General features: G+C 27.8%; 1 protein-coding gene across 1 annotated transcript in view; it reads left to right on the top strand.

Annotated features, from left to right (window-relative positions):
- Nucleotides 1–4,442: 4,442 nt before the first annotated feature.
- The window catches only part of LOC107445192 (uncharacterized), a 45,092-nt gene continuing 23,537 nt past the window's right edge, over nt 4,443–25,997 (top strand). Inside the window, exons 1-4 of the mRNA XM_016059574.3 lie at nt 4,443–4,598; nt 8,515–8,640; nt 12,346–12,897; nt 13,515–13,921. Coding sequence (XP_015915060.2) covers nt 8,521–8,640; nt 12,346–12,897; nt 13,515–13,921 — 1,079 coding nt within the window. The 5' untranslated portion in view covers nt 4,443–4,598; nt 8,515–8,520. The remainder of the gene's footprint in view (nt 4,599–8,514; nt 8,641–12,345; nt 12,898–13,514; nt 13,922–25,997) is intronic.

The raw sequence follows: 25,997 nt of genomic DNA on the forward strand, positions 1-25,997 counted from the left end.
ATAAAATTAAGTTTTAACGCAACAAAATAATTAAACTTAATTTCTTTTAACAAACGGTATAAACTTTTATTGAAAAGTGTAGAACTATTCACTTGACTGAAATATAATGAAATCTTTTTCTTATGATAAACAAGTGCAGTTTTTTTTAAATTTTTTTTTTCCTTTTTTATTCTTTTTTCCCCTCCAAATTCTATTGTTTTCGCTTAAGCAATTTCAAGTATAAAATTACTAAGATGATATGGTTATCATTCAAGTGCCTTTAAAATAATTAGTTTTGGATCTGCGGGGATTTTTGCTTCGTATATTTATTCAAATTTGACAAATATATTCACAAGTGTTTAAAATGCTTTTACAGTAGAAAATGTTATATTTTTTAATCTTTTTTTTTGCCATTCCAGATACATTTTTTTTCATCTTAGAAAAATAATTGCTATTTTGTATTCTTGGGGAATAATCAGTTTCTAATAATTTAAACAGACGTTTCGGAAATTTTAATTATCCAATGTAATGAGCTTCAAATATTTGCATATTTTCGTTTTTTTTTAAAACTGTGTTTGTGCTAGATTATGCTTTGTTCTTTTGCCTACTTACAAAAACTAGAATTTTGTTTTTAGTACATTTTTAAAAATTTTAAATTACTCATGGAGTTACTCAGAGTACATTTTTTAGGTTTAGTCGATTGATCGTAAGTTTAATTAAAAAAAAACATTAAGCTAACCTTTCAACGCAACCGTATTCGTGAATTTTATTGTCAATTATTTATTTAAGCATAGGACACAAATATACTGTAAAAGTTCCTCTTCATTTGCTATATCAATTTTCTTAGATGTAATTTGCTAAATTAATTATTTGAAATTTTTTTGTCGTACCACAATTAAAACTGAGGCTTTTAGTTCTAAAATTTATGATCAATATTTTTATTTTTTATTTACTTTAACATAATATAAAATGATATTGAGTTTCTTTTCAACCACACTAATTTTGCACTTTTACATTGACATTTTTTAAAATTGAATTACTTTTTTTCAAACTAACTAATTACTTTCACTATTTCAATTATTTTATAAGAAATAAAAAATAAATAAAATAAACTGTTTTTGATATTTTTTCCCTTCTACTTTATTTCATATTTGCATAATGATGCATGCAACTATATTTCAGTGTTTTTAAACAAATAATAATAATGAAAAAACTTATCAAGCTATAAAAATAAATTTAAAAAAGTAATTTTGCGTACAGCCATCACTTCCAACATCAGAAAGTCTATTCACGGTTTTTTATAAGTAGTCTGAGCAGACTATTTAAAAATAATTATAAATATTCATAAGTGGTAGTTATCTTAGCATCAGCCCAGCGAGGGGCTCTGACTAATTCATCTGAGTGGGAATGTATAATAAACCGCCGAAGTGCAATTGTATGGTGAAAGTTGGGGTCCAGTAATATTTATTGAGAGAAAATTAAAATAAAGTAGCGAGATTAAACAAACAAATTTTAGAGAGAGAAGAGGTTTTTGTGGCAGACTGCCCCCCCCCCCCCCAAGGTATTACGCCCGAGCTTTGCAGGTACACAGTAGCCACATAGCCTCAGAGAAATAGGAAAAATACATGATAATAAATTCGCATGATAATAAATGCGCAAGTATTTACAACTATTTACAAAATTCACGGGACAATACCCCATCTAACAGGAAAAAAAGCGGGCTACATTTCATATTGTCTTTGATGAGCATAGATCAAAGTTTTTAAAGTAGTTGCACGTATCACAAAAGAGTGCATCTCTGAAGAAATTTGCACATAGTTCAAGTATGTTGAACACATAGCTGAACTATCTGCAATTTTCTTCTCTATTTTGTTGATTTTTAAATCTTTTCTTAGATCTTTCATTGTCATGGATCTGGGGGCTCCTAATTATGAGTACTTGAGAGAAATTTATCATATATATGAATGAGAATTGAATTTGTAGTGGTTGAGTAGTAAATAAGACAAACCAATTATATTCATAAATTTAAAAACAATTTAGATATATATTTGCTACCACTTTCTTAGTTTTACTATATTTTGTAATAAATGGCTCTTTCGTAAACTAGTTAGCCTTCATAGTGGTCAGATCGGAGTACTTATAAGAAACCGTGGGGAGGCTTTCAATTTTAGGAGGCGTTGGTACAGCCCAGATATTATAAATGAAAATTTCCAAAACTGTTATGTTGGTTTAGAAATTTGGGCAAATATCCACAACGAAAGAAGTAGTTAACTAAAATGTTGCTTTGATTTAAAAGAACGCGTCAATTAGGAAGTAATTAAAGGAAATCCATAAACTTTATAATGCTTTGAAACAAAACTAGTTATGAAAATTTCTAATAAATTTATTCACTTCCTTCTCGTACAATTTTTTATTTTTGACATTATCGCTTGAGCTATGGTTAGTAGTCGTTCAATATAGCTGGTTTTGAATTTGTCATGATTTCATTCGTAACTTTGTCACCTTGAATTAATTTACAAGGAATGTCTTTATATTGAAGAAAAATTTGAAAAATAACTAACATTGATAATTAAGTAAAATATTAAGCATTTAATAAACAAACCATACTTGAGAATAAGTCATTGTCTTGATTGCTAGTTGACGTCAAAAAAATTTAAGTTCTGAGATTTATAAATATTTTTCTTAGAGATTCTAATTTAGAGAAATGTCTTTACAGCCTTAATCGAAATGATTTGTATAATAAATTATTTTTCATAACAAACTACATTTGCTTTCAACAATTGTATGTGTAAAAAATAAGCTTTTAGGAGAAAAATCTAGAAACATATGCAAAAATAACTGTACTGTTCTGGAATTTGAAGAGAATTGTAGACCTGATCAAAACGAGCATATAATTGAGAGCTCATCAAACATTAACAAAGGAATGAAAGTAATATTTAAAAAGTGTTAGAGTTTATTTATAGCATTTCAAACATATCATTAATTTATACATTCAAAAAACTGAAAAGTTAGAAAGTGTAAGTGTTTATTCGTCGCGTTTCAAACATACCTTTATGTAATGCATTAAAAAAAGAATAAATGTTAGAGTTTATTTATCGCATTTCAAAATTTCTATTTATACATTCAAAAAATTGCAAATACTCTGATAGACATTTGAAAGTAATGTAATGAATGCTCAATTGTATTGTCAAAGCCGTAATGAATGATCAATTGTATTGTCAAAGTCGTAATGAATGATCAATTGTATTGTCAAAGTCGTAATGAATGCTCAATTGTATTGTCAAAGTCGTAATGAATTATTGTGAATTTACGTGCTTGAAATTATTCTGATGCTTTCAAAAAAAAAAAAAAAAAAAAAAAAAAAAAAAAANAAAAAGAAAAAAAAAAAAGAGAAAGTCTATCTAATTTAGATCACATGAAGTATAATCTTACATAATCTCCAATAAAATGTTTTTGTTTTTAATATACGTTTTACTTTATTTTGTTTCAGATAACCATTTATATTAACTTCAAACTTACGTTTTTTCTTTAACATATGACTTTTCTTTAGCATTTGACTTGCATACGTATTTACAAACTAACAAGATATATCTTAATCTATCAAATTTAAGCTATGTAATGTAATTCAATTTAAAAAAAAATCGTATTTTATATAAATCTTTAATCAATCTAAACGTTCAATGAATAAATGAAATAAAATCATGGATTTCATTTTATTTTATAATCTTTATTTTTAATTATTCGACATTTGACTTGCATACGTATTTACAAACTAACAAGATATATCTTAATCTATCAAAATTAAGCCATGTAATGTAATTCAATTTAAAAAAAATATCGTATTTTATATAAATCTTTAATCAATCTAAACGTTCTATAAATAAATGAAATAAAATCATCGATTTCATTTTATTTTATAATGTTTATTTTCAATTATTCGTTAAGAACTCATTTGATTATGAACAAACATGCAATCTGTGTTAATATTTATTGAGTATTAAATTTTTAAGACATGTGGAATAAATCTAAATTAATGTTATTAAAATGTCCTTTTACTGCTACGGTTTTAATTGCATATCTAATTTAGATAATTTTAGAGTTAGAGCCTTTTATCTCCAAATGTCCAAAAAATTCCTTCAACTGCTATCCACTGTGAAAACAAACAGTTTAAAACACATCATAGAAGATAGCACTCTAGAATGATTAATGAATCAACAGTAAATATTTATTCTTATACAAGCGCGATAATTTTTTTTTAATGTGACTTCTAATTTCAAATATACGAAGATTATATTAGGCATAGTAAAATTAAATTGTTAAATTCTTTATGAAACCTCTGTAAGTTCAACAACATGCATTTGTGATTCAGACAATATTTAGGGAAACAGTCATGTGCATCTGTTTAACCATGGGAGGTAAAAGATAATTATTCTAGATCAATCTTAGGATGACCTTCAAGAAGCCTCAACAAAGATAACCTTAGATTTACGTGACGGTACACGTGTCCTTAACAAGGACACTCACCAATGGTCAAGAACTAGTACTATATATAAGGGGTAAGGAAGCAAATTTTTATTATTCTCAAGATCGAACATAACCTGCCTTATCTTCGGCTCAAAGTAAGCCTGGTTTTTTTTATTTTTTTTTATTTAGATTGGTTGTAAGAAATGGGTTTGTCTAGCTAGATAAATGAAATTAGTTAAATTATATTAATATGAGATGACTGCTAATTAGTAGATTTTTCTGTAAATTAAAAATTATTATTCGAGAAAATGTTATTAACTTTATTGTGCTTTCAATTATTTTTAGAGTTTTGGTTTAAAAAAAATATAAACTCATTACTGAAAAATATTATGTATTCTTATATTAAAAATGAAACTAGAAAAAAAGTAAAAATTTTATCTGTATCAAAGAAACTCTAAAGAAATTTTAAAAAAAATTCAAAGTATTTTCTTTATTATATTGTTTTGAACAGTTTTATTAAATGGCTTTTCTATGCATTTTAATTAAAAAGAAAGACGAGAATAATCAGATTATTCAAATCTCAGACAAGTTAGTATCAACCAGAATGTATATTAAGAATCTTTTGAGTGATTTAATTATATTTACTCTCGTTTTAGTGTTTGTAAATATTATAGAGAATAATAAATAATTGATAAGTTTTTATTAAGAATAATAGCTATAAGTAAGATCTTATAATTAGAGCAAAAATATGTATTAAGTAGTAGTATTATGTAATATTAAATATGTATGTAAGTAGTGAACAATTTGTCATATAGAAATTTTTTTTCTTCTTCAAACTAAACAAGTATTTTTTATAAAAAGAATAAAAGCAAGAGGAATATGAAAAAATGAAGCTATTTTTATCATTTTGACTTGTCAAACCTAATGGATTATTTAAGAAAATTTATAGTAAACAAGAACTATTAGGCTACTTATAGAACAATCACTGATAGTTTATACTGAAAGATGTATAATAATTTAAAGAAACCTATTGCGCAAAGGAGCGAGTGTTACCTTTATTTATAAAAAAAATAATCATAATTCATTTTTCGTCTTCGAAACTTACGAAATTGTATTATCTTTTACCATACAATTGCACAAGCCTTATTTAATAAATTTTAACGTCCTCTAATTTATAGATCAAAAACAATTACAACATTTAAATATAATATAAGCTAAAGAAAAAAATACATATTTGTAATTGAAACCATTTAAATTATTTTTTAATCAAAAGTTTCTGTAATCAAAACTTTTGCTATAAAATATTTTTTAAATCTTCAATATAATTCTGACATCTGAAAATCATTAACATCAGAAAATTCAATAAAATTTAATAAAATAAAATAAGAAAAAAAAACAAGGGATTTGTTTTGACTATTTAAATTATTTTTTTAATAAATTTTCTAATATTTATTAGACTCTCACTGACTGAAGTACAGAAAAACTTTTATTTTATTCTTAATAATCGTTAAAACCTAGTCAATTAATCATGATTCAACATTTATACTTACATTTGTGATTAATTGTTAAATATCTTATTAAAAATAGGTATTTATAAAGATCTTTCTTTGCAACAATGTTGAATTAAAGAAACTGCTACAAATATAAAATTTGTTTTTAATAATCATTACATTTTGTTCACATGATATAGTTTTTCAGTATTAGCAGTTTTATTTATATTTAATATTTCGAAATAGAATTTTGATTAAGTTAATAAAAACCTTACTGTAAATGTGAATTTAAAAACATTTTTAAAAATAATAGTGCAGCAGCTATTAAATATTTTCTTCTACAAATATTAGTTTTCTTCGAGCCTTTTTTATTTTGTATAGCTTTACATAGGATATATTGTTTTGTAACTTTCTGTTAAATCTTGTTAGATCATTTTAATTTTCCTTCAATGCCAATTCAATATTTGTGTATTTTAACTTATATTTAGTTCCTCAATAGCTTACAGCAAATTTTGAGCTTATAAAAGTCTTTAATAATAACAGTGTTATATTAGTAGAATATTTCCTGCTACAAATATTAGGTAGCAGCAACACTTTGTTATTTGTAACTTTTTTTTATTGACTGCATTGTTTCGTGGAATTTTGTTAGAATTTCATTGATTTATAGATACATATGTCAGGTAATAATTTTGTAGTCTTTAAGATTTTTAATAATATCGGTATTGCATTGATAGAGTGGTTTCTGCTTCAGACTTAACAAGGTGCAAGAATTTATAATTTCTATAGCTTTGTATTGAAAGTAATTAAGTATTTGTTGCATTTAAGGAGCAAACATTTTACTTTTAAAAATTTCCTTCTAGGACTAGATACATATATGTTTTAATGTATGATTCTTTGTTTTGTTATTTTCATTTGGAGTGATTTCTCATAGCACTATAAGTAAATGATTCAAAGCTTCTTATGAAACGCCTTCCAGCTCTCTCGTTTTGAAACTTTTGAAATGTTGGTAAAATTAACAAAACAGAACAAAAACAAAACTGTGCAATTTAGTTTTCAAATTTCAACAACCATACAAAATAACTTGGTAAAAACGTAGCAGTTAGCAGCCCTGCATTTACTTTGATCCGACATTGTCTCCTGAACTTGGATTACTTTGTCAAAGCTAAGTTTGGATAAGCAACAACGTCATGTGTGAATCATTTAAATCCCTGTTCTGTTATAAAGTTTAATGAAACACACGATTATAGAGATTTTGCTACACAGAGGCAGATCACGAAATTCAAATTTTCCTTTAGTAACCAGTAGCTGGTAAACTCTAATAACTTAGTAGCCACTTTTTCCTAAAACGCAATGAGTCAATGACCGATTTTTCATTTAAAAACCACTTTTTGAAAAAAAAAAAATTTTTTTTTTGCTTGGATTAAGTAAATTTTTTTGTTCTAAGAAAAATTCAGATTCGAAATAATCTACGGCTATGAAAATTCAATTCAACTATAGAAAAAATATAAATATGTTACAAAATTTAGTTAAATTTACTGAATTTTTTTGAACTTTTGTAAAAAATAATTGGAAAGGCAAAAATACATTTAATGTATACATCACAACTTAAATATATGAATTGTTCAATAACAATATTAATCTTTCTATCACAATCGTCCCATCACATCTACGATATGGATCTTTCCATCACAAATTGATGGATTCTGAAGAATCAATATTTTGAATAGAAAGTTTTGAATTCATTGGGCATTTTACGGTAAGCAAGTTATTTTACGGTAAGCAAAACTGCTTAGCAAAAATTTGAATTTGAATTGGTAGTTTTATTTAAATTAACAGAAAAAAAGAACTCTTCAGTGATAAACAGCTTTTAGCTATCAAATATACGGAAAAAGTCAGAAAAAATAACCGGAAATTATTTTCATCTCGTGAGTATCGATAGAAAAAAAATCTGTATTTATCTTCACACAGTTTTTTTCGGTAAAAAATATGTTTTTGTTTTCTGTAGATTTTACAGTTTCTTTTTTCTTTTTTTGTGTGTGTAGCTGTTAATAATTCTTTAGTTGTGAAAGACATTAAATCTAAGTCAAGTAATTCCAGTTTTTTACTTCCGTTTAAAATAATTAATTTCAACTCATGATGACTACATAACGTCTCCGAGAGTTCAACTCACTTACATTTTCTGTTGAATCTTGCACTTTTACCTATTACTTTTTAAAACTTAATTGGAGAGTAATGACAAACTTCCTCTAATTTATGAAGAAATTGGAGCAAATGCAATGACGAATTAATTCGTCATCGGCCTCTAACGCTGGGGTATGAAAAGACGAGATAACTCGTCACTGGTCAACGATGTGTCAACATAAAATCTTTTGAAGAATACGCAGTAAATGTTATTCATAAGAGGGATACATTACGGTACAGAGTAAAAAACGGCAGCTATGTATATTATTTTATTCGGATTAATAATTATAATTTTATTCGAAATATTCCTTTCAAATTAATCGGGAGTCTTACTCGACATCTAATCACTATTTTGCATTTTATATAAGCTCTAAATAACACTTCTTTCTTTTTTTTACAGAAAAACATGATGCGTCTACTTACAGCAGCAATTGTTTTGTTGGCATACACAGCTTCAATCAGCGGTCACACATGCCACGATAATGGTGAAACTTATTATCATGCTGATGTTAGCACAGGATGCCAGGTAGTAAAAATTTCTTTATAAAAAAAATTGACTAGATGTTTGGTCATTATTCAGAGCTACTTAAATCCAAATGCTTGAAGTTCATGATTTTAGTAGAGTTTGTTTCTAATAAGAAAGCAATTTATTTATCATTTTATTATATTTCCTATTATACCAAAAAATGAGTACCTTTTTAAGACTGGTTTCTTTTTCCTAAATTAAATCTTTATTCAGAAAAATAAGCTTTATTAATCACAGTATTGACCTTGAAACAGATTTTAACTTTTAAAATTCAGACTATTTTTTGAAGGCTTAAAACGATGATTTTCAGTTGTAACGGGTTTTGATCCGGAAAACAGAAATATCAGACAAATCTTTATTTTCATTTGAACCATTTTTGTAATTTTGAATCTATATTTATAATTTCTCACTTTAACTTAATTGAGCGTTGGCTTATAAGTCAAAGAACTTAATATTAATTTAGTATTTTTGGGGGGATTTTAAGGTGTTACCAATTTAACGTTCCATACCTGAAATATCGTACCTGAATACATTTGTAAGCAAACGGTGAATTCTGCGTAAAACAAACACACGATTAAAATTTTCTACAAAGATGATTGCTTAGCTGCATTTCGAAATATATTACAATTTGGTAAAGTTATCTCCTTTTTTAAATAATATGTATTAATTTTACTTATTTATTATTTGCTTAATTTTTATATTCTTAATGACTTAGCAACCATTAAGATAAAATAGTTTGTAATTTAGAGCTCTTAGAAGTCTCTTTTTGGTAAGGAAAAAAATTAAAATTAATCAATTTTAAATTGTTTTAACTTCGCTTTCTTTTAACAACATCACGGTAAGATCAAAGGGTGTAAATTTATTGTTAGAAAATTAGATGCCGTGGTGCCATTTAAATGTACTTCAATTCAGCCATTAATTGCAACAAGAGTGATGAAGTATTTCGACAACTGATGGTTTTGTACGTTAATTAGACTATTAAGAAGTTACTTTAATTTGTAATATAACTTATATTAAATAACTAAATAAATTGGGTGCCACATACAATTGTTCCCAAGCCTTGCAGTGTTTAGGGCAAATGAAAAAAAAAATACTTATGTAAAATTAAGAATTAATGTGTTATAAACATAAAAATGCAATTTGCATAACGTTAAATATGATAGAAATATTACAAAAATCCATAATATTACGTCATTTTCAAAGCTACTACTCTGTGTCACGCAGGTCGTTAATTTAAAATACAGCGGCCTATAACGATTCGCTTACTATGTAGGAGATTTCCTTCTTGGCTGTAGTTGGTAGCAATTATAACGCGAGCTTTCATTTATTTTAAAATTTTGTTAACAGAGCTAAAAAAAAGTCATTAATAAAGATTTTTTACTATTATTTAAGAAAATGCCTAACAGGAGATAGGGTCGTTAACACATTGCTGACCGGTCACGAGTTAACTCGCGTTTTCGTGGCCAAACGTTGGTGACCGGTCGCGAGTTAACTCGTGTTTTCGTTAGCAGTGATCTCGTGGTGACTATTTAGAAAAGTGGGCGTAATATTCCTTATTTCTCAAGTTTTACTATTTAATTCTATACCAATTTATTATAACTTTACGAAACTCCATATATTTGCAAAACTTGTGTACCATTACAGATAGGGGGAATGTTAACTTTTTATCATACGGCATTAAAAATGTTTACAGTTTATTTATATTGTTTTACTTCCACATCCGCTTTCAGAACAATAGCCGGACACATGGGGTAATTTTCAGAAAAGTTGCCGGTCAGCAATGTGTTAAATGCCGTTGGATTGGAAAATTGCGGAAAATCATATTTTTTTTCTGAGTATGTCATGTCAGCATATCAACCAAATAAATTAAATTTTTTCGTTGATTGCAATAAACACTAAATTTCTAGTTATTGCAAAATACGAGTTCAGATTTTTACCATTCAAATGCATAAATGCGCTATACTTTAAAATTTGAGTACAGATCTATGAAAGATTATGCTAAAGATAAATCTCTTGAAAAATATCTGTCTGAAAAACATTTAAATGATTAATTTACTGAATCTTAATTCTGAAATGTCAATCTAAAATGAATGCGAGTTACGATACTTGGTACAGATGATGCACAATCAGATAAATCTGTCCATCATTAAACCATAAAATCAGTTCATTGAACTAAAATTAATCGTTTGTAAATTGGTTGTAACCTTAAAAAAGTGTTAAATTAAACCATATTTCCATTACAGATAAACCATAGTATTGTGTAATGTTAAAGAGTTCGGGATATGCAATTAAATACTACAGTGTGCAAAAAAATAAACGGGCCAATTAAAAAGCTGATGTCAATTAATATCAATTAAAAAATAAATGCGAGAGTTATACTTGCTACATATGATATATTTTCAGAAGCATTTGCTCAACGTTGAACCATAAAACCACTACAACTTAAACTTAAATATGGTGAAAATAGGTTGTAACCTTAAAAAGATGTTAAAGGGAACAATATTTCCATTTCAGGAAAACCATAGTATTGTGTAAAGTTAACAATTTCAGGAAATGCTGTAAAACGATACAATATGCAAAAAAATAAACTCACCACCCTGAATAGCTTTTGATCTAATGATTTGATCTTCACTCTCTAGGACTCAATCTTAATGATTCAAAAATATGACCTCAGATATGCTAATTAAGTAGAGCAGATGATATTTTACGTCACAAAATCAGACACAAAAGCGTACTTTCTTTAAATAAAATTTTTTTTTTTTTGTGTGCTGGATTCGGATTTCGGTTCTTCAATATCTATATAGTCGTAATCTGGTAAACTGTAATCTGGTAGCCGTAATCTGGGGAAGCCGTAATCTGGTAAACATGGTTCAAGTAATTTTGTAAGGAGAGCGAGCGGTCCAAAGTTAGGATCCCTTAATGTTAATTTAATTTATTGCTTGATTTGCCATATCTCGAGAACTTTTATTTTTACACACAAATTTTTACACACAATTATAAAGTTTGTTTATTCAAAGATAATTGTATGCAAAAAGTAACTTTCAATAAATATTTTTTTTATTATTTTATTTAGTAATAGTCGAAAAAATTTTGAATTTTAAGGTATACAATTTTTTACATCATTTTAAAAATGATTATTTTCAAGGAAAACACGCAATTCGGAAAATAAATCGAATAGTTCCTGAGAAATCAAAGTTTAAAAAAGTCGTAGATTTTGAATTCGATTTCTCAGATTGAATGAGAGAAAGTAAGATCGTTTTTGTGTCTGATTTCTCATCTTAAAATATCGTCTGCAGTAATTAATTAGCATATTTAAGGTTGACTTTTCGAACCAATAAGATTGAGTCCTCTCATTAGATCAAAAGCTCTTCAAAATTCTCCGTTTATTTTTTTGCGCACTATACGATTTTATCGCCCTTCTCAAAGCTGTATACATTACCCGATACTATGGTTCATATATACTATGGTTAAAATTGAAACAATATGCATTTTTCAACGTAAAGATCAAATCATTAATTTAAAAGTTATTCAGTGGGATTTTTTCGCAATGTGCAAGATGGTTCCATATTATGTGCTACAGAAAATTAAATAAAATTTCGGCTATGTTCAATGCACTCCAAAAATTCCAACAATGAAGTTGTTTTTATACATTTATAACCAACCAACATTTATACCAACATTTATAAAAATGTTCCTCTTTTTCAGGTTTATCACTTATGCAGAGGCTCTGAAATGTCCACTTTAACATGCCCTGAGGGAGAAGCTTTCGATCACCACACAAGCGAGTGTAAAGAGCGAGCACTAGTTGATTGCGTCGAAACTGAGCATACCCATCATCATCGTCACAAGCGCTCCCATGATGAGCTCATTGTCCATTCCATTGATATTACGGAGCTCAAAGCTGAAATGAAAAAATTGTGTGAAGAAGTAAGATTCCTCATTCGATCAGCAGTCAAGGAAGTGGCCCCTACAATTTATTCCCAAATCGAAGCAAATTATGCACCAATGATCAAAAAATTCAAGACCGAAGTCATGCCATTCGTTAACGATAGAGTCATGCCACGATTGCACAAAGCCCACGCATATTTTGATCGAGTGGTTGGAAGGGTATTTGAAAAGGCATACAGATCTTACGAACTATCCAATTCAACTCATATTGCATTAGTTTCTTTCTCTGATTTAGCAAATGATATCGCTAAAGATTTGGAGCCTGTCTTGAAACTTGGAAAGTATTTGTCTTCAAGATTAGCACATGTGTAACTTTAATTAATGATTATAACTAATTTATTTTTCATCAAAGATGCATCATTTTATTCAATGTACTAGTCATTGCACACTGTGCATATGCATAAAATTTGTACATGTTTCATACAAAATAAAAATTTGCTTGTATGAAAATAATAGTATCTTATATCTTTACTTATTTTACAAAACTGTTATGAAATTTGAGACAATTATCTTTTTAATTTTTCTTCATTTAGCGATTTTGGAAAAGTTTTATTTACTTTCTCATTTTTATTTTGATCGCAACTCTATTAAATTTGTTTAGAACGTGAGCATTTAAATTTACGTCTTACATGGCAATTTACGCAGGATATGTCCTAATACTTATCTTTTATATATATTTTTGGAATTTTGTAAGTAAGCCAAAAATTATTCTCGTCAGGCCTAATTAGCGTCTGAAATGAAATGCGTAATGAAAAACCGCGAAGCTATCAAATTACGTCAATCATGATAAAGATTAATCGGAGCATAAGGAAATTTTAATTCTTCAATTGTTATTTTATATAATGATGGTGGTGAATTTGATGATGAAACTATTTCTAAGAGGAAAAGAAAAGGCATTTAAGTTCTTTTAAAAAATTATTAANAAGCGCTCCCACGATGAGCTCATTGTCCATTCCATTGATATTACAGAGCTCAAAGCTGAAATGAAAAAATTATGTGAAGAAGTAAGATTCCTCATTCGATCAGCAGTCAAAGAAGTGGCCCCTACGATTTATTCCCAAATCGAAGCAAATTATGCACCAATGATCAAAAAATTCAAGACCGAAGTCATGCCATTCGTTAACGATAGAGTCATGCCACGATTGCACAAAGCCCACGCATATTTTGATCGAGTGGTTGGAAGGGTATTTGAAAAGGCATACAGATCTTTCGAACTTTCCAATTCAACTCATATTGCATTAGTTTCTTTCTCTGATTTAGCGAATGACATCGCTAAAGATTTGGAGCCTGTTTTGAAACTTGGAAAGTATTTGTCTTCAAGATTAGCACATGTGTAATTTTAATTAATGAATATAATTAAGTTATTTATTTTTCATCAAAGATGCATCATTTTATTCAATGTACATGTTTCATACAAAATAAAGATTTGCTTGTATGAAAATAATAGTATCTTGCTTCCTTACTGATTTTACGAAACTGTTATGAAATTAGAGATAATTTTCATTTTAATTTTTCTTCATTTTACGATTTTGGAAAAGTTTTATTTACTTTTTCTTTTCATTTTTATTTTGATTGTAACTCTATTAAATTTGTTCAGAGCGTGAGCATGTAAATTTAACCTCTTATATGACAATTTACACAGGATATTTCATAATAGTAATCCTTTATATATTTATATAATGATGGTAGTGAATTTGATGATGAAACTATTTCTGAGAGGAAAAGAAGAGGCATTCCAGTTATTTAAAAAAATATTAATTAATTCGTGAATACATTCAAATCCCATTAAGTTATTTTAAACACCACTTTTCTCTAATCAGAGCAGATAATGACTGGTCAGTTAAGTAAAAATTTTTCCCTTCGTTTAAAAAATAATTGACATTTCCTCAAATGCTAAGATTTTTTTTTTTTATAAAGATTTAAATTTATATACATATTTATACAAATGAAAAAAAAATCTAAAATATATTGCCAAAAGAGAAAAAAATACTGCTGTTTTAGCATTCATGTTACATGATATCTTCCTCTAGATCAAAAATTTTGTTTGGAATTATAATAACCAAAAAATATTTTCATCTTTTTTATTTTACTAGCATGCAAGGCCTCAAAACCAGGAAAACAAAACACAGACATCAGGCTTCTAAAAAAGGATATTATTTAATAAACTTTATCAATGTAAAAAAAATAAAATATGAGTGTTTTCGAAAAATATTGATCAGCTAAAGAGTTTTATCAATACCAGTTACTGGTATAGATAATATCTTCATCAATACCAGTATTATCTATACCAGTAACCAGTATTGATCAACTGAAGAGCTTTATCTATACCTAACTATATCTATACCAGTGACAGGAAGCTGTTTCAGGAATTAAAAAACCTTAGCACAAAGTATCAGAGTTCTTTCTGAAAAGTTATTGTCTTTCTTATACTAAATTTGAAAAAAGGAAGTAATTATCTTATAAGATCAAGTAACATTAAAAAACGAAAATTCGCACAAAAATTTTATTTTTAAATACTCAAATTTAGAAATAAAATAATTTAACTTTTTGCTGCAGTGTAAAATAAAATTTAAAATTCTAAAAAAAAAATTTCACTTTATTCATTTCTATACTATTGGTACTAAGGTGAGCTAAATAAGTATTTTAAGTTATTTATAAAATCATTGAAAAACTTTCTGTCAGTACTAGATATGCATTCTACAACGAATAAAATGCCGTTTTTAAGCAAACACACTATTTCAAAAATTTTTTTTTTTATTACTATTGGTTACATTTCATTAACTTGATTACCTAGTAATTTTATTTTTTCTTTCGACAAAAAATGAATTTTCTGAAGGAAATGTAAAAAAAAATTCTTGCGAGCATAAAATATTACAAAAACGATCTCATATGTCTTTAAAAAATTTTAATTCTCTGATGAAAAATAAACTTTTATCTATAGTTATTCATATTATAGTTAAGAAGAAGAGTAGTAAATATGCAATTTTTCTAAACGTTACAACTTAATAAAAACTAACAACACTCTAACTAAATATTTCATGATTTTTATCCCAAATAAACAATACTAATGAATCAGCAGTCATTTTCCAAGAAAGTAATAAATAAGCAAAGTTATTAATCTCTTCCAAACTAAAATGACAAGCTGGCTTAATAAAAGACATCAATCAATAACCATAATGGTTAATTAATGATGTCCTAAAAGTTTATCCAATACAAAGGAAGGATGCGTTTTAAATTCTGTTTTGGTTCAGTGAGTTCTTGAAATATGACATGGTTTGTTGCAATTAAAAATGTTTCATATTAATTTATCAAAAAGAACGAAAAATATGAACCATCATATAGTTTTAACCATCATTCTGTTTTGTATTACAAATAACTAATAAAAATATAATTTATTTTTTCTTTATTTCTTAACATGGTGATAATTGCACAGTATACTTAAATTTGCATTCTTTCATTAGATACGTTTGAAGCATTTAAGTAGGTAATAAAAATTTGAAAAAGTACGAAAACGGGAGTCTGCTTTACTGGGCCAAACGAAAACAATATCACATCTCGTGCTCCAGAAAATTAAACCAAATATTGTTGTGAATTTAATCGGCTTGAAAAAGGTGAAGAAATCAGTAAGTGACCTCAGAGTCACTTAGTGATCTGAGATCACTTATCGGAAAAAAGAAAACTCTGGAATCGAAAACCATGGTAATGATGGTAATGCGTTAATAAGCTTTTGAAGGTAAAATAATTTTAAATTTGTTATTTGGAATTTTAGTTTCATAAATTATTTTTGTTAAATTTATTTCAAATCCAAAAGAGCAAACTGTAGCTAACCACTGGTGAATTACCCAACTTCTGGTCCAATGTTATTTTTACATGAAATTTTATATCATGGTATTTTGCTTCACAATATTTTGTTTCCGAATTTTCTTTTCTTTCAAGTTAGTTCCATTTCATGATATTTTATTCAAGTAAATTCTATCTCAAAATATATAAATAATATAAGTGTGATACTCAGTATGGTGTGATACTCAATTTTATATTGTTTTGCGAAATTGTGCTTCACAAAATCTTTGCTGGATTTTCTGTCTTATATGTATTGATCAGATAATCCATCATATTATCCAGAGATAAAAAATTTCCAGTATCATTACCGTACTGTATGGAAAGGACATTTTTGGCAATTGAAACCGTAATTATAGATCAAAGTAAAGAAAGAAATCTTAAAGTAAATCAATAAAATCAAAATATATGATATTAAAAGCCTTTCATTTAGTAATTTTTCTATTCATATCGCAACGGTTTACCGGAAACTCCGGTTTTCAAAATTACAGTTGTTATTACCTCACGTATAGTAAAAAATATGAAATTAAAATGTAAATTCAACATACAATTATATAAATGGTTTTTATGTCATTGTATAATTCTTACATTGTTATCAAATACTTTATTTTATAACCATCGTTGAACAGCCGACTCAATTTTAGATTTAAAACTTCTAATGTTCAACACCGTAGCCTTGTAATTTTGTACCCAATCCGGAAGACAAGGAAAATCTTGAATCAAGTATTGGGAGAAGTTTGCTTCGTGAAGGACTTTTCGATGAAACTAACCGTTACATGTAGAGGAAAACCACGAAAGCCTCCCATGGTTAGCCTGACAACAAGGGGGACTCTAACCCATATTCCGTCTACCACAGAGTATATTTTTTACGTCAGCACTGTGGTCGGTGTGAGCTGGGTGCGGAATTCATGCGGAGTTTTGACTATACATTTCCTTCAATGTACCAAAGCTGCTTGCTCTCAGTTCACCATGCCTCCCAAGTTTAATTGTATTAATTTTTCTTCGACTCTATTATTTTCCATTGTTTCACGATTTGCAGAAACAAATTTGAGAAACATCACTTTAGGATTTCCAATGAAGGATGTCATTGATAAATCACACTGCGGTAAATACAGTCGACGATCGATATAATGAACCCTGTGGTCCAAACAAAAGAGGACGTTATGACGTGAGATCGCTATATCGTAAAGACACAAAACTAGAGCAAATATTTTCTTATATTTCATAAATGAATGACTCTTTTTGAGAAAAACATGTTATACATTGAAAAGAATTATGAAGCTGATAGAATATTTACATCAACGAAGTTTTTTTATGTCAATAAAATGCAAGTACGAATTAATGTAACGCATTAAAGAATATAAATTTCTTAGTGTGTTAATGTGTAATTTCTTCAATGTCTTAAGGAATAAAAATGGATTTTTTTTCATATGAAACATTTTAATAATACGAGTAATTTTTGAAACACACTCAGCATTCTTTCTTCTACATTTCGAAATTTTCTTTTTTTAGAACAATGGCGTGAATTTGGAACACATTGTTCTCACGTCTTCTGAACTAGATTACAATTTTAAATACTGTAAACAAAGTGCTCTCTAGAATTGTGAATTTTTTAAGCAATTCTGGGTAATTCTTCAATTCTTTTTCTTCAAAATTTTTAAATTCTTTTTTTACAAGCATACTGCTTAATATTATTACGAGCAGTCATTTTCACCAAAAATAACCATTCCCCCTGTGAACAGTTATAGTCCTTGGCCAAATTATTAGACACACTATTAGATTTCATGTAAATCAGCTTTACTGAACCTGTTACGTCTGAAACCGGTTTGCACTTGCTAATGTTCGTTTATCAATTGGTTAACATTGTAATGCAAAATGTTAAAAATAACTCCAAATAGGAAGTATATAAAAATATCCTGAATAAAAGCCCATTACATGTATGTTTAAATATAAAAGTATAGCATATAAACTCGTGCAAAACATGTAATTATTAAAAAGCTACAGTGTGTCGAATAATTTGGCTATTGATTATAATATATACTAATATAATACCTGATATAATAAATATTCTATATTTATATAGTATACCGTCTAATTTATCCAATCGTTGAATTTATATCATATATCGTCCAATTTTACCAATTGATATACGAACGTTAGCAAGTGCAAATCGGTTTCAGTAGCGTAAGAACAATAAAGTTGTATAGATCTCCTGATAATTAAGATTTGACATAGAATCTTATAGTGGGTCTAATAATATGGGCCCGGCACTGTAAGTCTGAGAAGAAAAAATCAAGAAGAACATGAATTAACTCTTAAATAAACTTGCTTTAATTCTTAAATAAACCACGTCTTACAACACTTTACAAAAGGAAAAAAATATAATTTTCAAGTAAGAAAAATGTGATAGGAGAATATAAATCCTTTGAAAAAGAATTAAAAAATGCTATGAATATATGCTGGACATTTCAAAGAGCTTGAACCACGAAGATGCAATATAAAATTAAAATTCTCAATAATGGAAAGTAATAAATATTTTTGACCATTGAATACAAGACTCCTTAAGTTAAAAATTATTGACTCCGTCACTTTTTCTTCATCCAAGGGAATCCAAGATGTTTTACTTTTATTTAAAGAAAATGTCAAAAGAAATAGTTAACAATTTCCTCCATACTTATGAATAACACCTATTTTTGTAGCGATTTTCTAGGAATTAAAAAAAAATTAAGCTTAATTTTAGGTCACTATATTGGAATGACATATTTAGTTCCGACATTTGGTTAAAATAACAACTATCTATGGAATACCAAACGGGACTTCATGAATGGGACGTTACAATTAAAAGATCACAGAAGCGAAGGGTCATAAAAACTAAAAGCCGTATACCCAAATTAATTAATCTAGCAAATTTTATTATTTTTATCACGTGCTATTATTTTTACCATGGCGTAAAATAAAAATTTATTCGTAGGTCTGAAATAAAAGGCGTCTCGTTACTAAATTTGAGAAAGAAATCTACATATCTTTTCAAGTAACTTCCTTATCAAAAATTATTTAATTTTTCAACGTTTATCAATCTTTCAGTCGAAAAAAGTCATATCGATTAACTTACTTAATTAAGCATATGATATGAATATTAATTTTGAATAAAGTATTAAAAATCTACATTAGTATACGAGCTTTATGACTGAAAAATAAAGATTATACATAGTACACTATGAAACCGCCGAAGTCCGTATTCTCTCTATTGACTTTCGAACAGCAACAGCAATAAATATGGTGTTTATATTCTATATTCATATAAAGGTTTTATGCTTTGCAATATGAGTCCACTTACAGTGTCACCTAGTGAAAAACTATTGAGTCAGCGTTCTTATCTTGTAAACGATATAAAATTGAGAGAGAGTGTAATATAGTTGTAGAGAATTATTGATTCAGTACAAATAGACCCCTTTTGGAATTTAATGCTGAAATGAGAACAGTTGAAATGCGAATTTTTTCCTGATTTATTCCTCAGTAATGTGACGAACTGGAAGAAAAAACAGCTAATTAATAGCTATCGTAAGATACCTTTATTTTTCACCTCTAAAGTCTCAAGAATGGGTGCCTATTTTTGAGCGTTTGAAACATGTCAACTTTGATTTTCATTTGCATATTTTCGTAGCAATTTTTTTTAACAATTAAGTTTTAAAGACAAGGTTTCCTTTTTTCGAGCCATGGTTGCTTAGGGGATAGTGAGTTCTCTTCGCAATGAAGTGAACCGGGTTCGAATACCAGCGATGGCTGGCCATACAAATTACGCATCCAAATCGCACCAACCACAGCGGGGATGTAAAATATCCTCAGTGGAAGATGAATCATGGATTAGAATCCCCTTGCCACTAGGCTACCCGTGGAAAGTTTTCGTGGTTTTCCTCTCCATATAATGCAAATGCAGGTTACGTCTATCAAAAAATCCTCCACGAAGGCTAGTATGTTCGAATGCTTGGTCCAGCAGCTCCTTCGTCTTCTAGATAAGGTTCAAAAATACAAGGCAACTGAGTTGAATATTGGTAGTAACCCTAAACCCTAAATTGAGTTGGCCGTTAAACGACGGTTATTTATATAAGCATAAAAAAAAGGAATTGCTTCAGTTTCTTAGGATTATTTATTTAATGAGATATCTTTATTGTCAATATTGAAGCTCTTCTTACCCATTTGAGCTAGGAAACTTTTTGAAAAAATACTGAGAAGATTTTGGAAGGACAAGTCTTTTATAATTGAGATTTTTTGTTTTTGTTTTGCAGAGAAAACATCTATCTGTTTTTCCTAGGATATATAAATAATATTAAGTTTTATATTTGGATCTGCAGCCAAAACTCATTGAGTTTTAGAAGCTAAAGTGGTAAAAAAGAATAAGAATTATCCTATTTGTTCAAACCATTCCTTTTCTTCCTGGGATCGTTTTTACACGCCCCAGTGTAGGAAACTACAAACAATTTAACAGTGCTCTTTAAGTACTCTTATATGTTCTCAATTTTATTAATTCGATGGTGCCACATTTTTTCACCTACACAACATTGTTAAGATAGGAATGCTAAATTCCTGGCTTTAAACCAGGTGGCTCCATAAGTGCCTACAGTTTGAAGCGAATAACCACTAAACTTTACATACATATTTATTTTTATTTCTAGCTGAAATTATTCTGAACTTAAGAAGGATGTATCCTTGCACATACTGAACAAGGTGTACTGTAAAGATGTTTTAGTATCTTTATAGAAAAGGATCAAATTAAATAAAATTATGTATACACAATGGTATTCAAATATTTAGTGTAGGAATACCAACAGTGAGGAGTTGAAAGACGGATATTAGAAGCACCATAAATTTCCAACTTGCAATCAAAAAGGTTTTCATATTTCAAAAACCTTCCAACTTTAAATGTTGTTTGTCAAATTTCGATTGCATGTTTTTTCTATTTTTTTTAGCATGTTTAAGTTTTATGTGTTCATTTCTTGTCTTCATTTTGGAATAGAATTCCAAAGACATAGATTAGGGTGGTCTTTACAGAAAACCCTGTATATGATTTTTAAAATTCTAAAAATTAGACAAAAGTGATATATATATATGAATTATTTTTCATACTTCTTGCATCATTGGTTATTGGAAGAAGGTTTGGAATTTTTCCAATTTACTCAAAAGCTATTTTAGATTACTGTTGTTATTAATTTCCGATTTCTTATATACAAAAAAAATCAGTTATTCACAAACCAGTCAATCCAAACAAAAGTTTAGTTTCATTTTTCCAGCATTATTTTCCAGTTCTTTTAATAAACTTAAATTTAACTTTTCACAAATATGAAATGTAATGCTAATACCCTTTAAATGTTTACCATTTAATGATTAGCATTTATACCATTTAGACTCTAAATCCAATGCTTGCAACTTATTTTAAGTTTCAACGGGAGCTTTTTATTGTTGTTATTAACATTGTCGGATGATGCGGGCCTTGTCTAAATCCTTACTTTGGCAAACATGTATTACCCTCATATTTGTATCATGAAAACGCGCCCTATTTTAAAAGATTAATGATAAATCTGAATTTAACATTACAGTGTACTTTAAATAATTTTTATTAAAAATAATGGTATTGATTTTTATTGTATTTTTGTTTTTTTTTTTTTTTTTAAAAAAAAGAGGACTAATCACTTAAATTTTCATACTTTAAGTTTCGGTATTCCAAAATTATAAGTTAAATATTTTCTCACTTTAAAAACCAAAACAAAATGCATTTACCTAAAGCATAGCAATTGATATAGAAAATAAAATAAAGAAAGATATTCAAAAAATTTAAATAAGTATAAATAAGAACTTAGTTTTCTTTCCTTTTTGTGAAGTACATAACTCATTCTCGTTATGCATTCGTTTTTTTATTAGATAGTTTGTAGAATTATTAATAAAAAGAAAGAGTAAAATCTGTGATTAGTAGCAACCATTTCATAAATTATATTTTTTTTTATTAATTTTTTCCAGATTATTTATTATTAGCTGTTTTTTCCTTTAATTGATTATCTATTTCCCCGATTAGCAGTGTTATTTTGCCCTTCCCTTATTTCGTCCACTCTATCTCTCTTTTTTCACTCCCTTTATTATTCAGAAAATGAAACAGATAACAACTAACAAGACCTATATATTTAAATGTAATGTGTGTGAATGTTTACAATTTTTCAACGAAAAATAAAATGAATACCATTAGTGTGATGAAACTCCGAATGAATACATGACAGATAAATGAATAAAAATGAATCAGTTGCAGAAAATACGTCTGTGAGCAACTGTCCTTATCATTGGTACAGGGTAAAACTGATAAGACTATCAGGTTCTGTGGACAGAAATGGGCATTGAAAATAGTAATCACACGATTTTTTTTTAGAATACTATGTCATGTGATATGCTTTAAATCAGTATTAGTCATCGTAGATCTTTCTAGCATAATCTATAATACTTCATCCAGGCATTTTAACAAGAAATGTACATTTCCAATTCAACTTAAATTCAATTTTTAAAGAATAATGAATGGCAATTATATGATAATTATTGAAGGATAAACTGATAAATCCGAGTACTAGTTGCAATTGCTTTTAAGAGCTTTTTAAAAAGAACTAGCACTGAGCAACAAATTTTAATAATTTGAGCATTTTGCGATAATTTTTAAATCTTCTGCTTATAGATGTACTGATTTATCTGATTTATTTATGCATTGAAATTATTGCGGTGCTGCCAAATTTCATTTAGGGCAAATATGATTATTGTAATTCTAGAGAATAATAGTTAGAACCAAAATTCAAATTAAAAAAAATATATAATAAAAGCCAAAAATGAACCGATTGAAAACTGAAATGAATCGAAAATGTTGCCAATTAATTGCAAATGAAAAGTTTACAAATCTAGGAGATCCAACGCAATGTGCTCTAAATATATATTAAGCATTATTAATAATACTACTTATTATAACACTAAATAGTAATACTAAAAGCTAAAGAGGCTAAAAATCAGATATGAATAAAGCAAAACAGCGTGAATGAAGTATAAATGAAGGTACAGAAATAGGCAGATTATAGTTTCGATTCTATAAACAAGAACCTTTCTTACTGTCTAAACACATACATTTTAAATGCAGATGAAGGTTCTTATGTTTAAAATAAAACTATAATATGTGCTTCATTCGTGTCTTATTCAAGTTGCTTTGATTTATTCAAATGTTAAACAAAGCATACCCTATCTTTATTTGGAAAAATCGTTATGTTAATTTATAAAAAAAAAATTAAATAAATAAGTACATAAGCGGATAGAAGAATTACCATAGGTATCGGGGACTATTGATGAAAAGGCGAAGCAGAAAATTTAAAAACTACTTTTGCTTATATTTCTACAATGTAAATTGTTTCAATTAGCGGGTGCAGAAAAAGGAAAGATATTTTCATTGTGTTATAATACTTTTACGACAGTTAATTGGATTAAATTTAATTAAAAGTCAGTTTTGTATCACAAAATAATAAATTCGGCAATAAAAAGTAAAGAGTACAAAAAACAGTGTTATCTTTTATTGCTGAAATAATTCAGCTTAAATTTAATAGCAAAGGGAGTGATTTTTCCAAAACAAAGAGCAGTCAGAAAAAAATCTTGTGATATTTTTCAATTTTAATAGAGGTATCGAAATAAATAGTTTTTAATTATAAAAATACTTTCTAATTATATTTGCTTATAATAAGATTTAATCAAGCCCTTTCTTTTATAAAAAAAGACTACAAGGATTACAAATTAATTTAAAACATTAATGTTAGAATATCAGTTGTTACTTAAATATTTCACTTAATATTTTTCAACTGGCTCACTACAACTTAGAAATAATTGCAAGGAAATTAACATTATAAATTAAAAGTTTTCAATATGTGTCATTCATTAGAAAGTAATGTTGTTAAATAAATTCCCAACAACCAATTTTTTAAACTTTGCCTCCTGGCAAATCTATAAAAAACGAAAAAAAAAAACGAAATATCAATAAAAGATGTAACATTAAAATTACAAATATTTAAGAAAATCTTTCGTTATTCTGTTGGAATTTTCATTCGGAAATTGCAGTAAAATGCCGGCAGCAGCGATTAACCATAACGTTCATGATTAAGAACGATTCTTTACCTTTACGGTTTTGAAACCTTTTTATAACTGGTACGGTTAAGAAACCGTGAATGGTTTTGTTAGCATTTACTACTAACATAGTTCCTAAATGAAACTAATTGAGCTCTGTGGTTGCTGCGCCATTTCTCGTGAATGACAGTATCGTATTCTAATAGTCTAGGGTCACCGATAAAGGAGTGCAGGACCCTAGAAACTCTTCATTTAATGAAGAAATGGAAGAAATATGGTATCAACGCTGGGATTCAAACCATAAGTCAGTCGGTGATTAGATCGACCGATTAGCACTCTCAGCTACAGTATGTACCCAGCTGCACGAAACAAAATGGCTTCATAAGGTAATTGACGTGATTAGAATTCCGGTTATTTAACCGTTTTAGGTAAAAACAATCAACAAAAGTTTTTCTCACTCTCAACAGTTAGAATATCATCTTTTTTATTGTCATTTAACTGTTCTGATTGAATATGGTACAATGAAATTTAAATACATTGCTATTAAACCATTTTTACCGAGATATATTTAACAGTATACGAAAGATAAGTACAATTATTTAGGCAAATTAGGACTGAGTAAAAAAAAAATCCAGAACAATATTTAAAATAAATGAATCACTTTATTTCTTTCAAAACCTATTGAATCTTCTTTGCATAGAACTGAAGTTAAAATAATTTGAAATACAGTTTATCTCCAGGTTTACACATGCCTTATCTCTTTAGACAGATATATGATAATATGTTTCATACATACCATTTTTTCATCTACATATGTTTCATAGATAACTCCTTTTTTTATATCATAACATCTTTTATATTTCAAAGCTGATATCATAAATGCTACACTGTAAAAAATTTCACACTAAATTATGAAAAAAAAAAATATCGACAGGCAGGGTGCTGGTACTTTTCTCCAAAAGATTTATTTTTTACGGGAATATGTTATGAAACAAAATATCTAATAAACCGTAATTTTTGCAGTAATAATTACCGTGAAATTATTTGTAGCGAAACAACTGAGATTTTAAAAATTTATTATTTAACCACATTTCACTTATTTGAAAGTCTTTTTTAACATTAATTTCTATCTTAATATTCATTAAGTACTGTTCCGTAGAGAAAAATTAATTTTTTAACTGACCAAATATCAGAATAATAAACAGAAACTCTCTTATTCCGTAATTTAATATTCTGTCAGACTTGATTAATTTAAAAATTCATATGTTCTTTCAGCATTTTCCTTTTTATTTTAATACTAGCTGGATATCTGTTTTTCGCACGGGATGACTAAAATATGAAAATAATCAATAAATCGGTACTGGACAATAGTACAAAATCATGCACGAAACTGAGAGACATGTAAATTTTAAATATACTTGATAGACAACTAGTAAATCAAGAAT

The sequence above is a fragment of the Parasteatoda tepidariorum genome, chromosome 9 (assembly GCF_043381705.1).
Source record: "Parasteatoda tepidariorum isolate YZ-2023 chromosome 9, CAS_Ptep_4.0, whole genome shotgun sequence".
Lineage (NCBI taxonomy): Eukaryota > Metazoa > Arthropoda > Arachnida > Araneae > Theridiidae > Parasteatoda > Parasteatoda tepidariorum.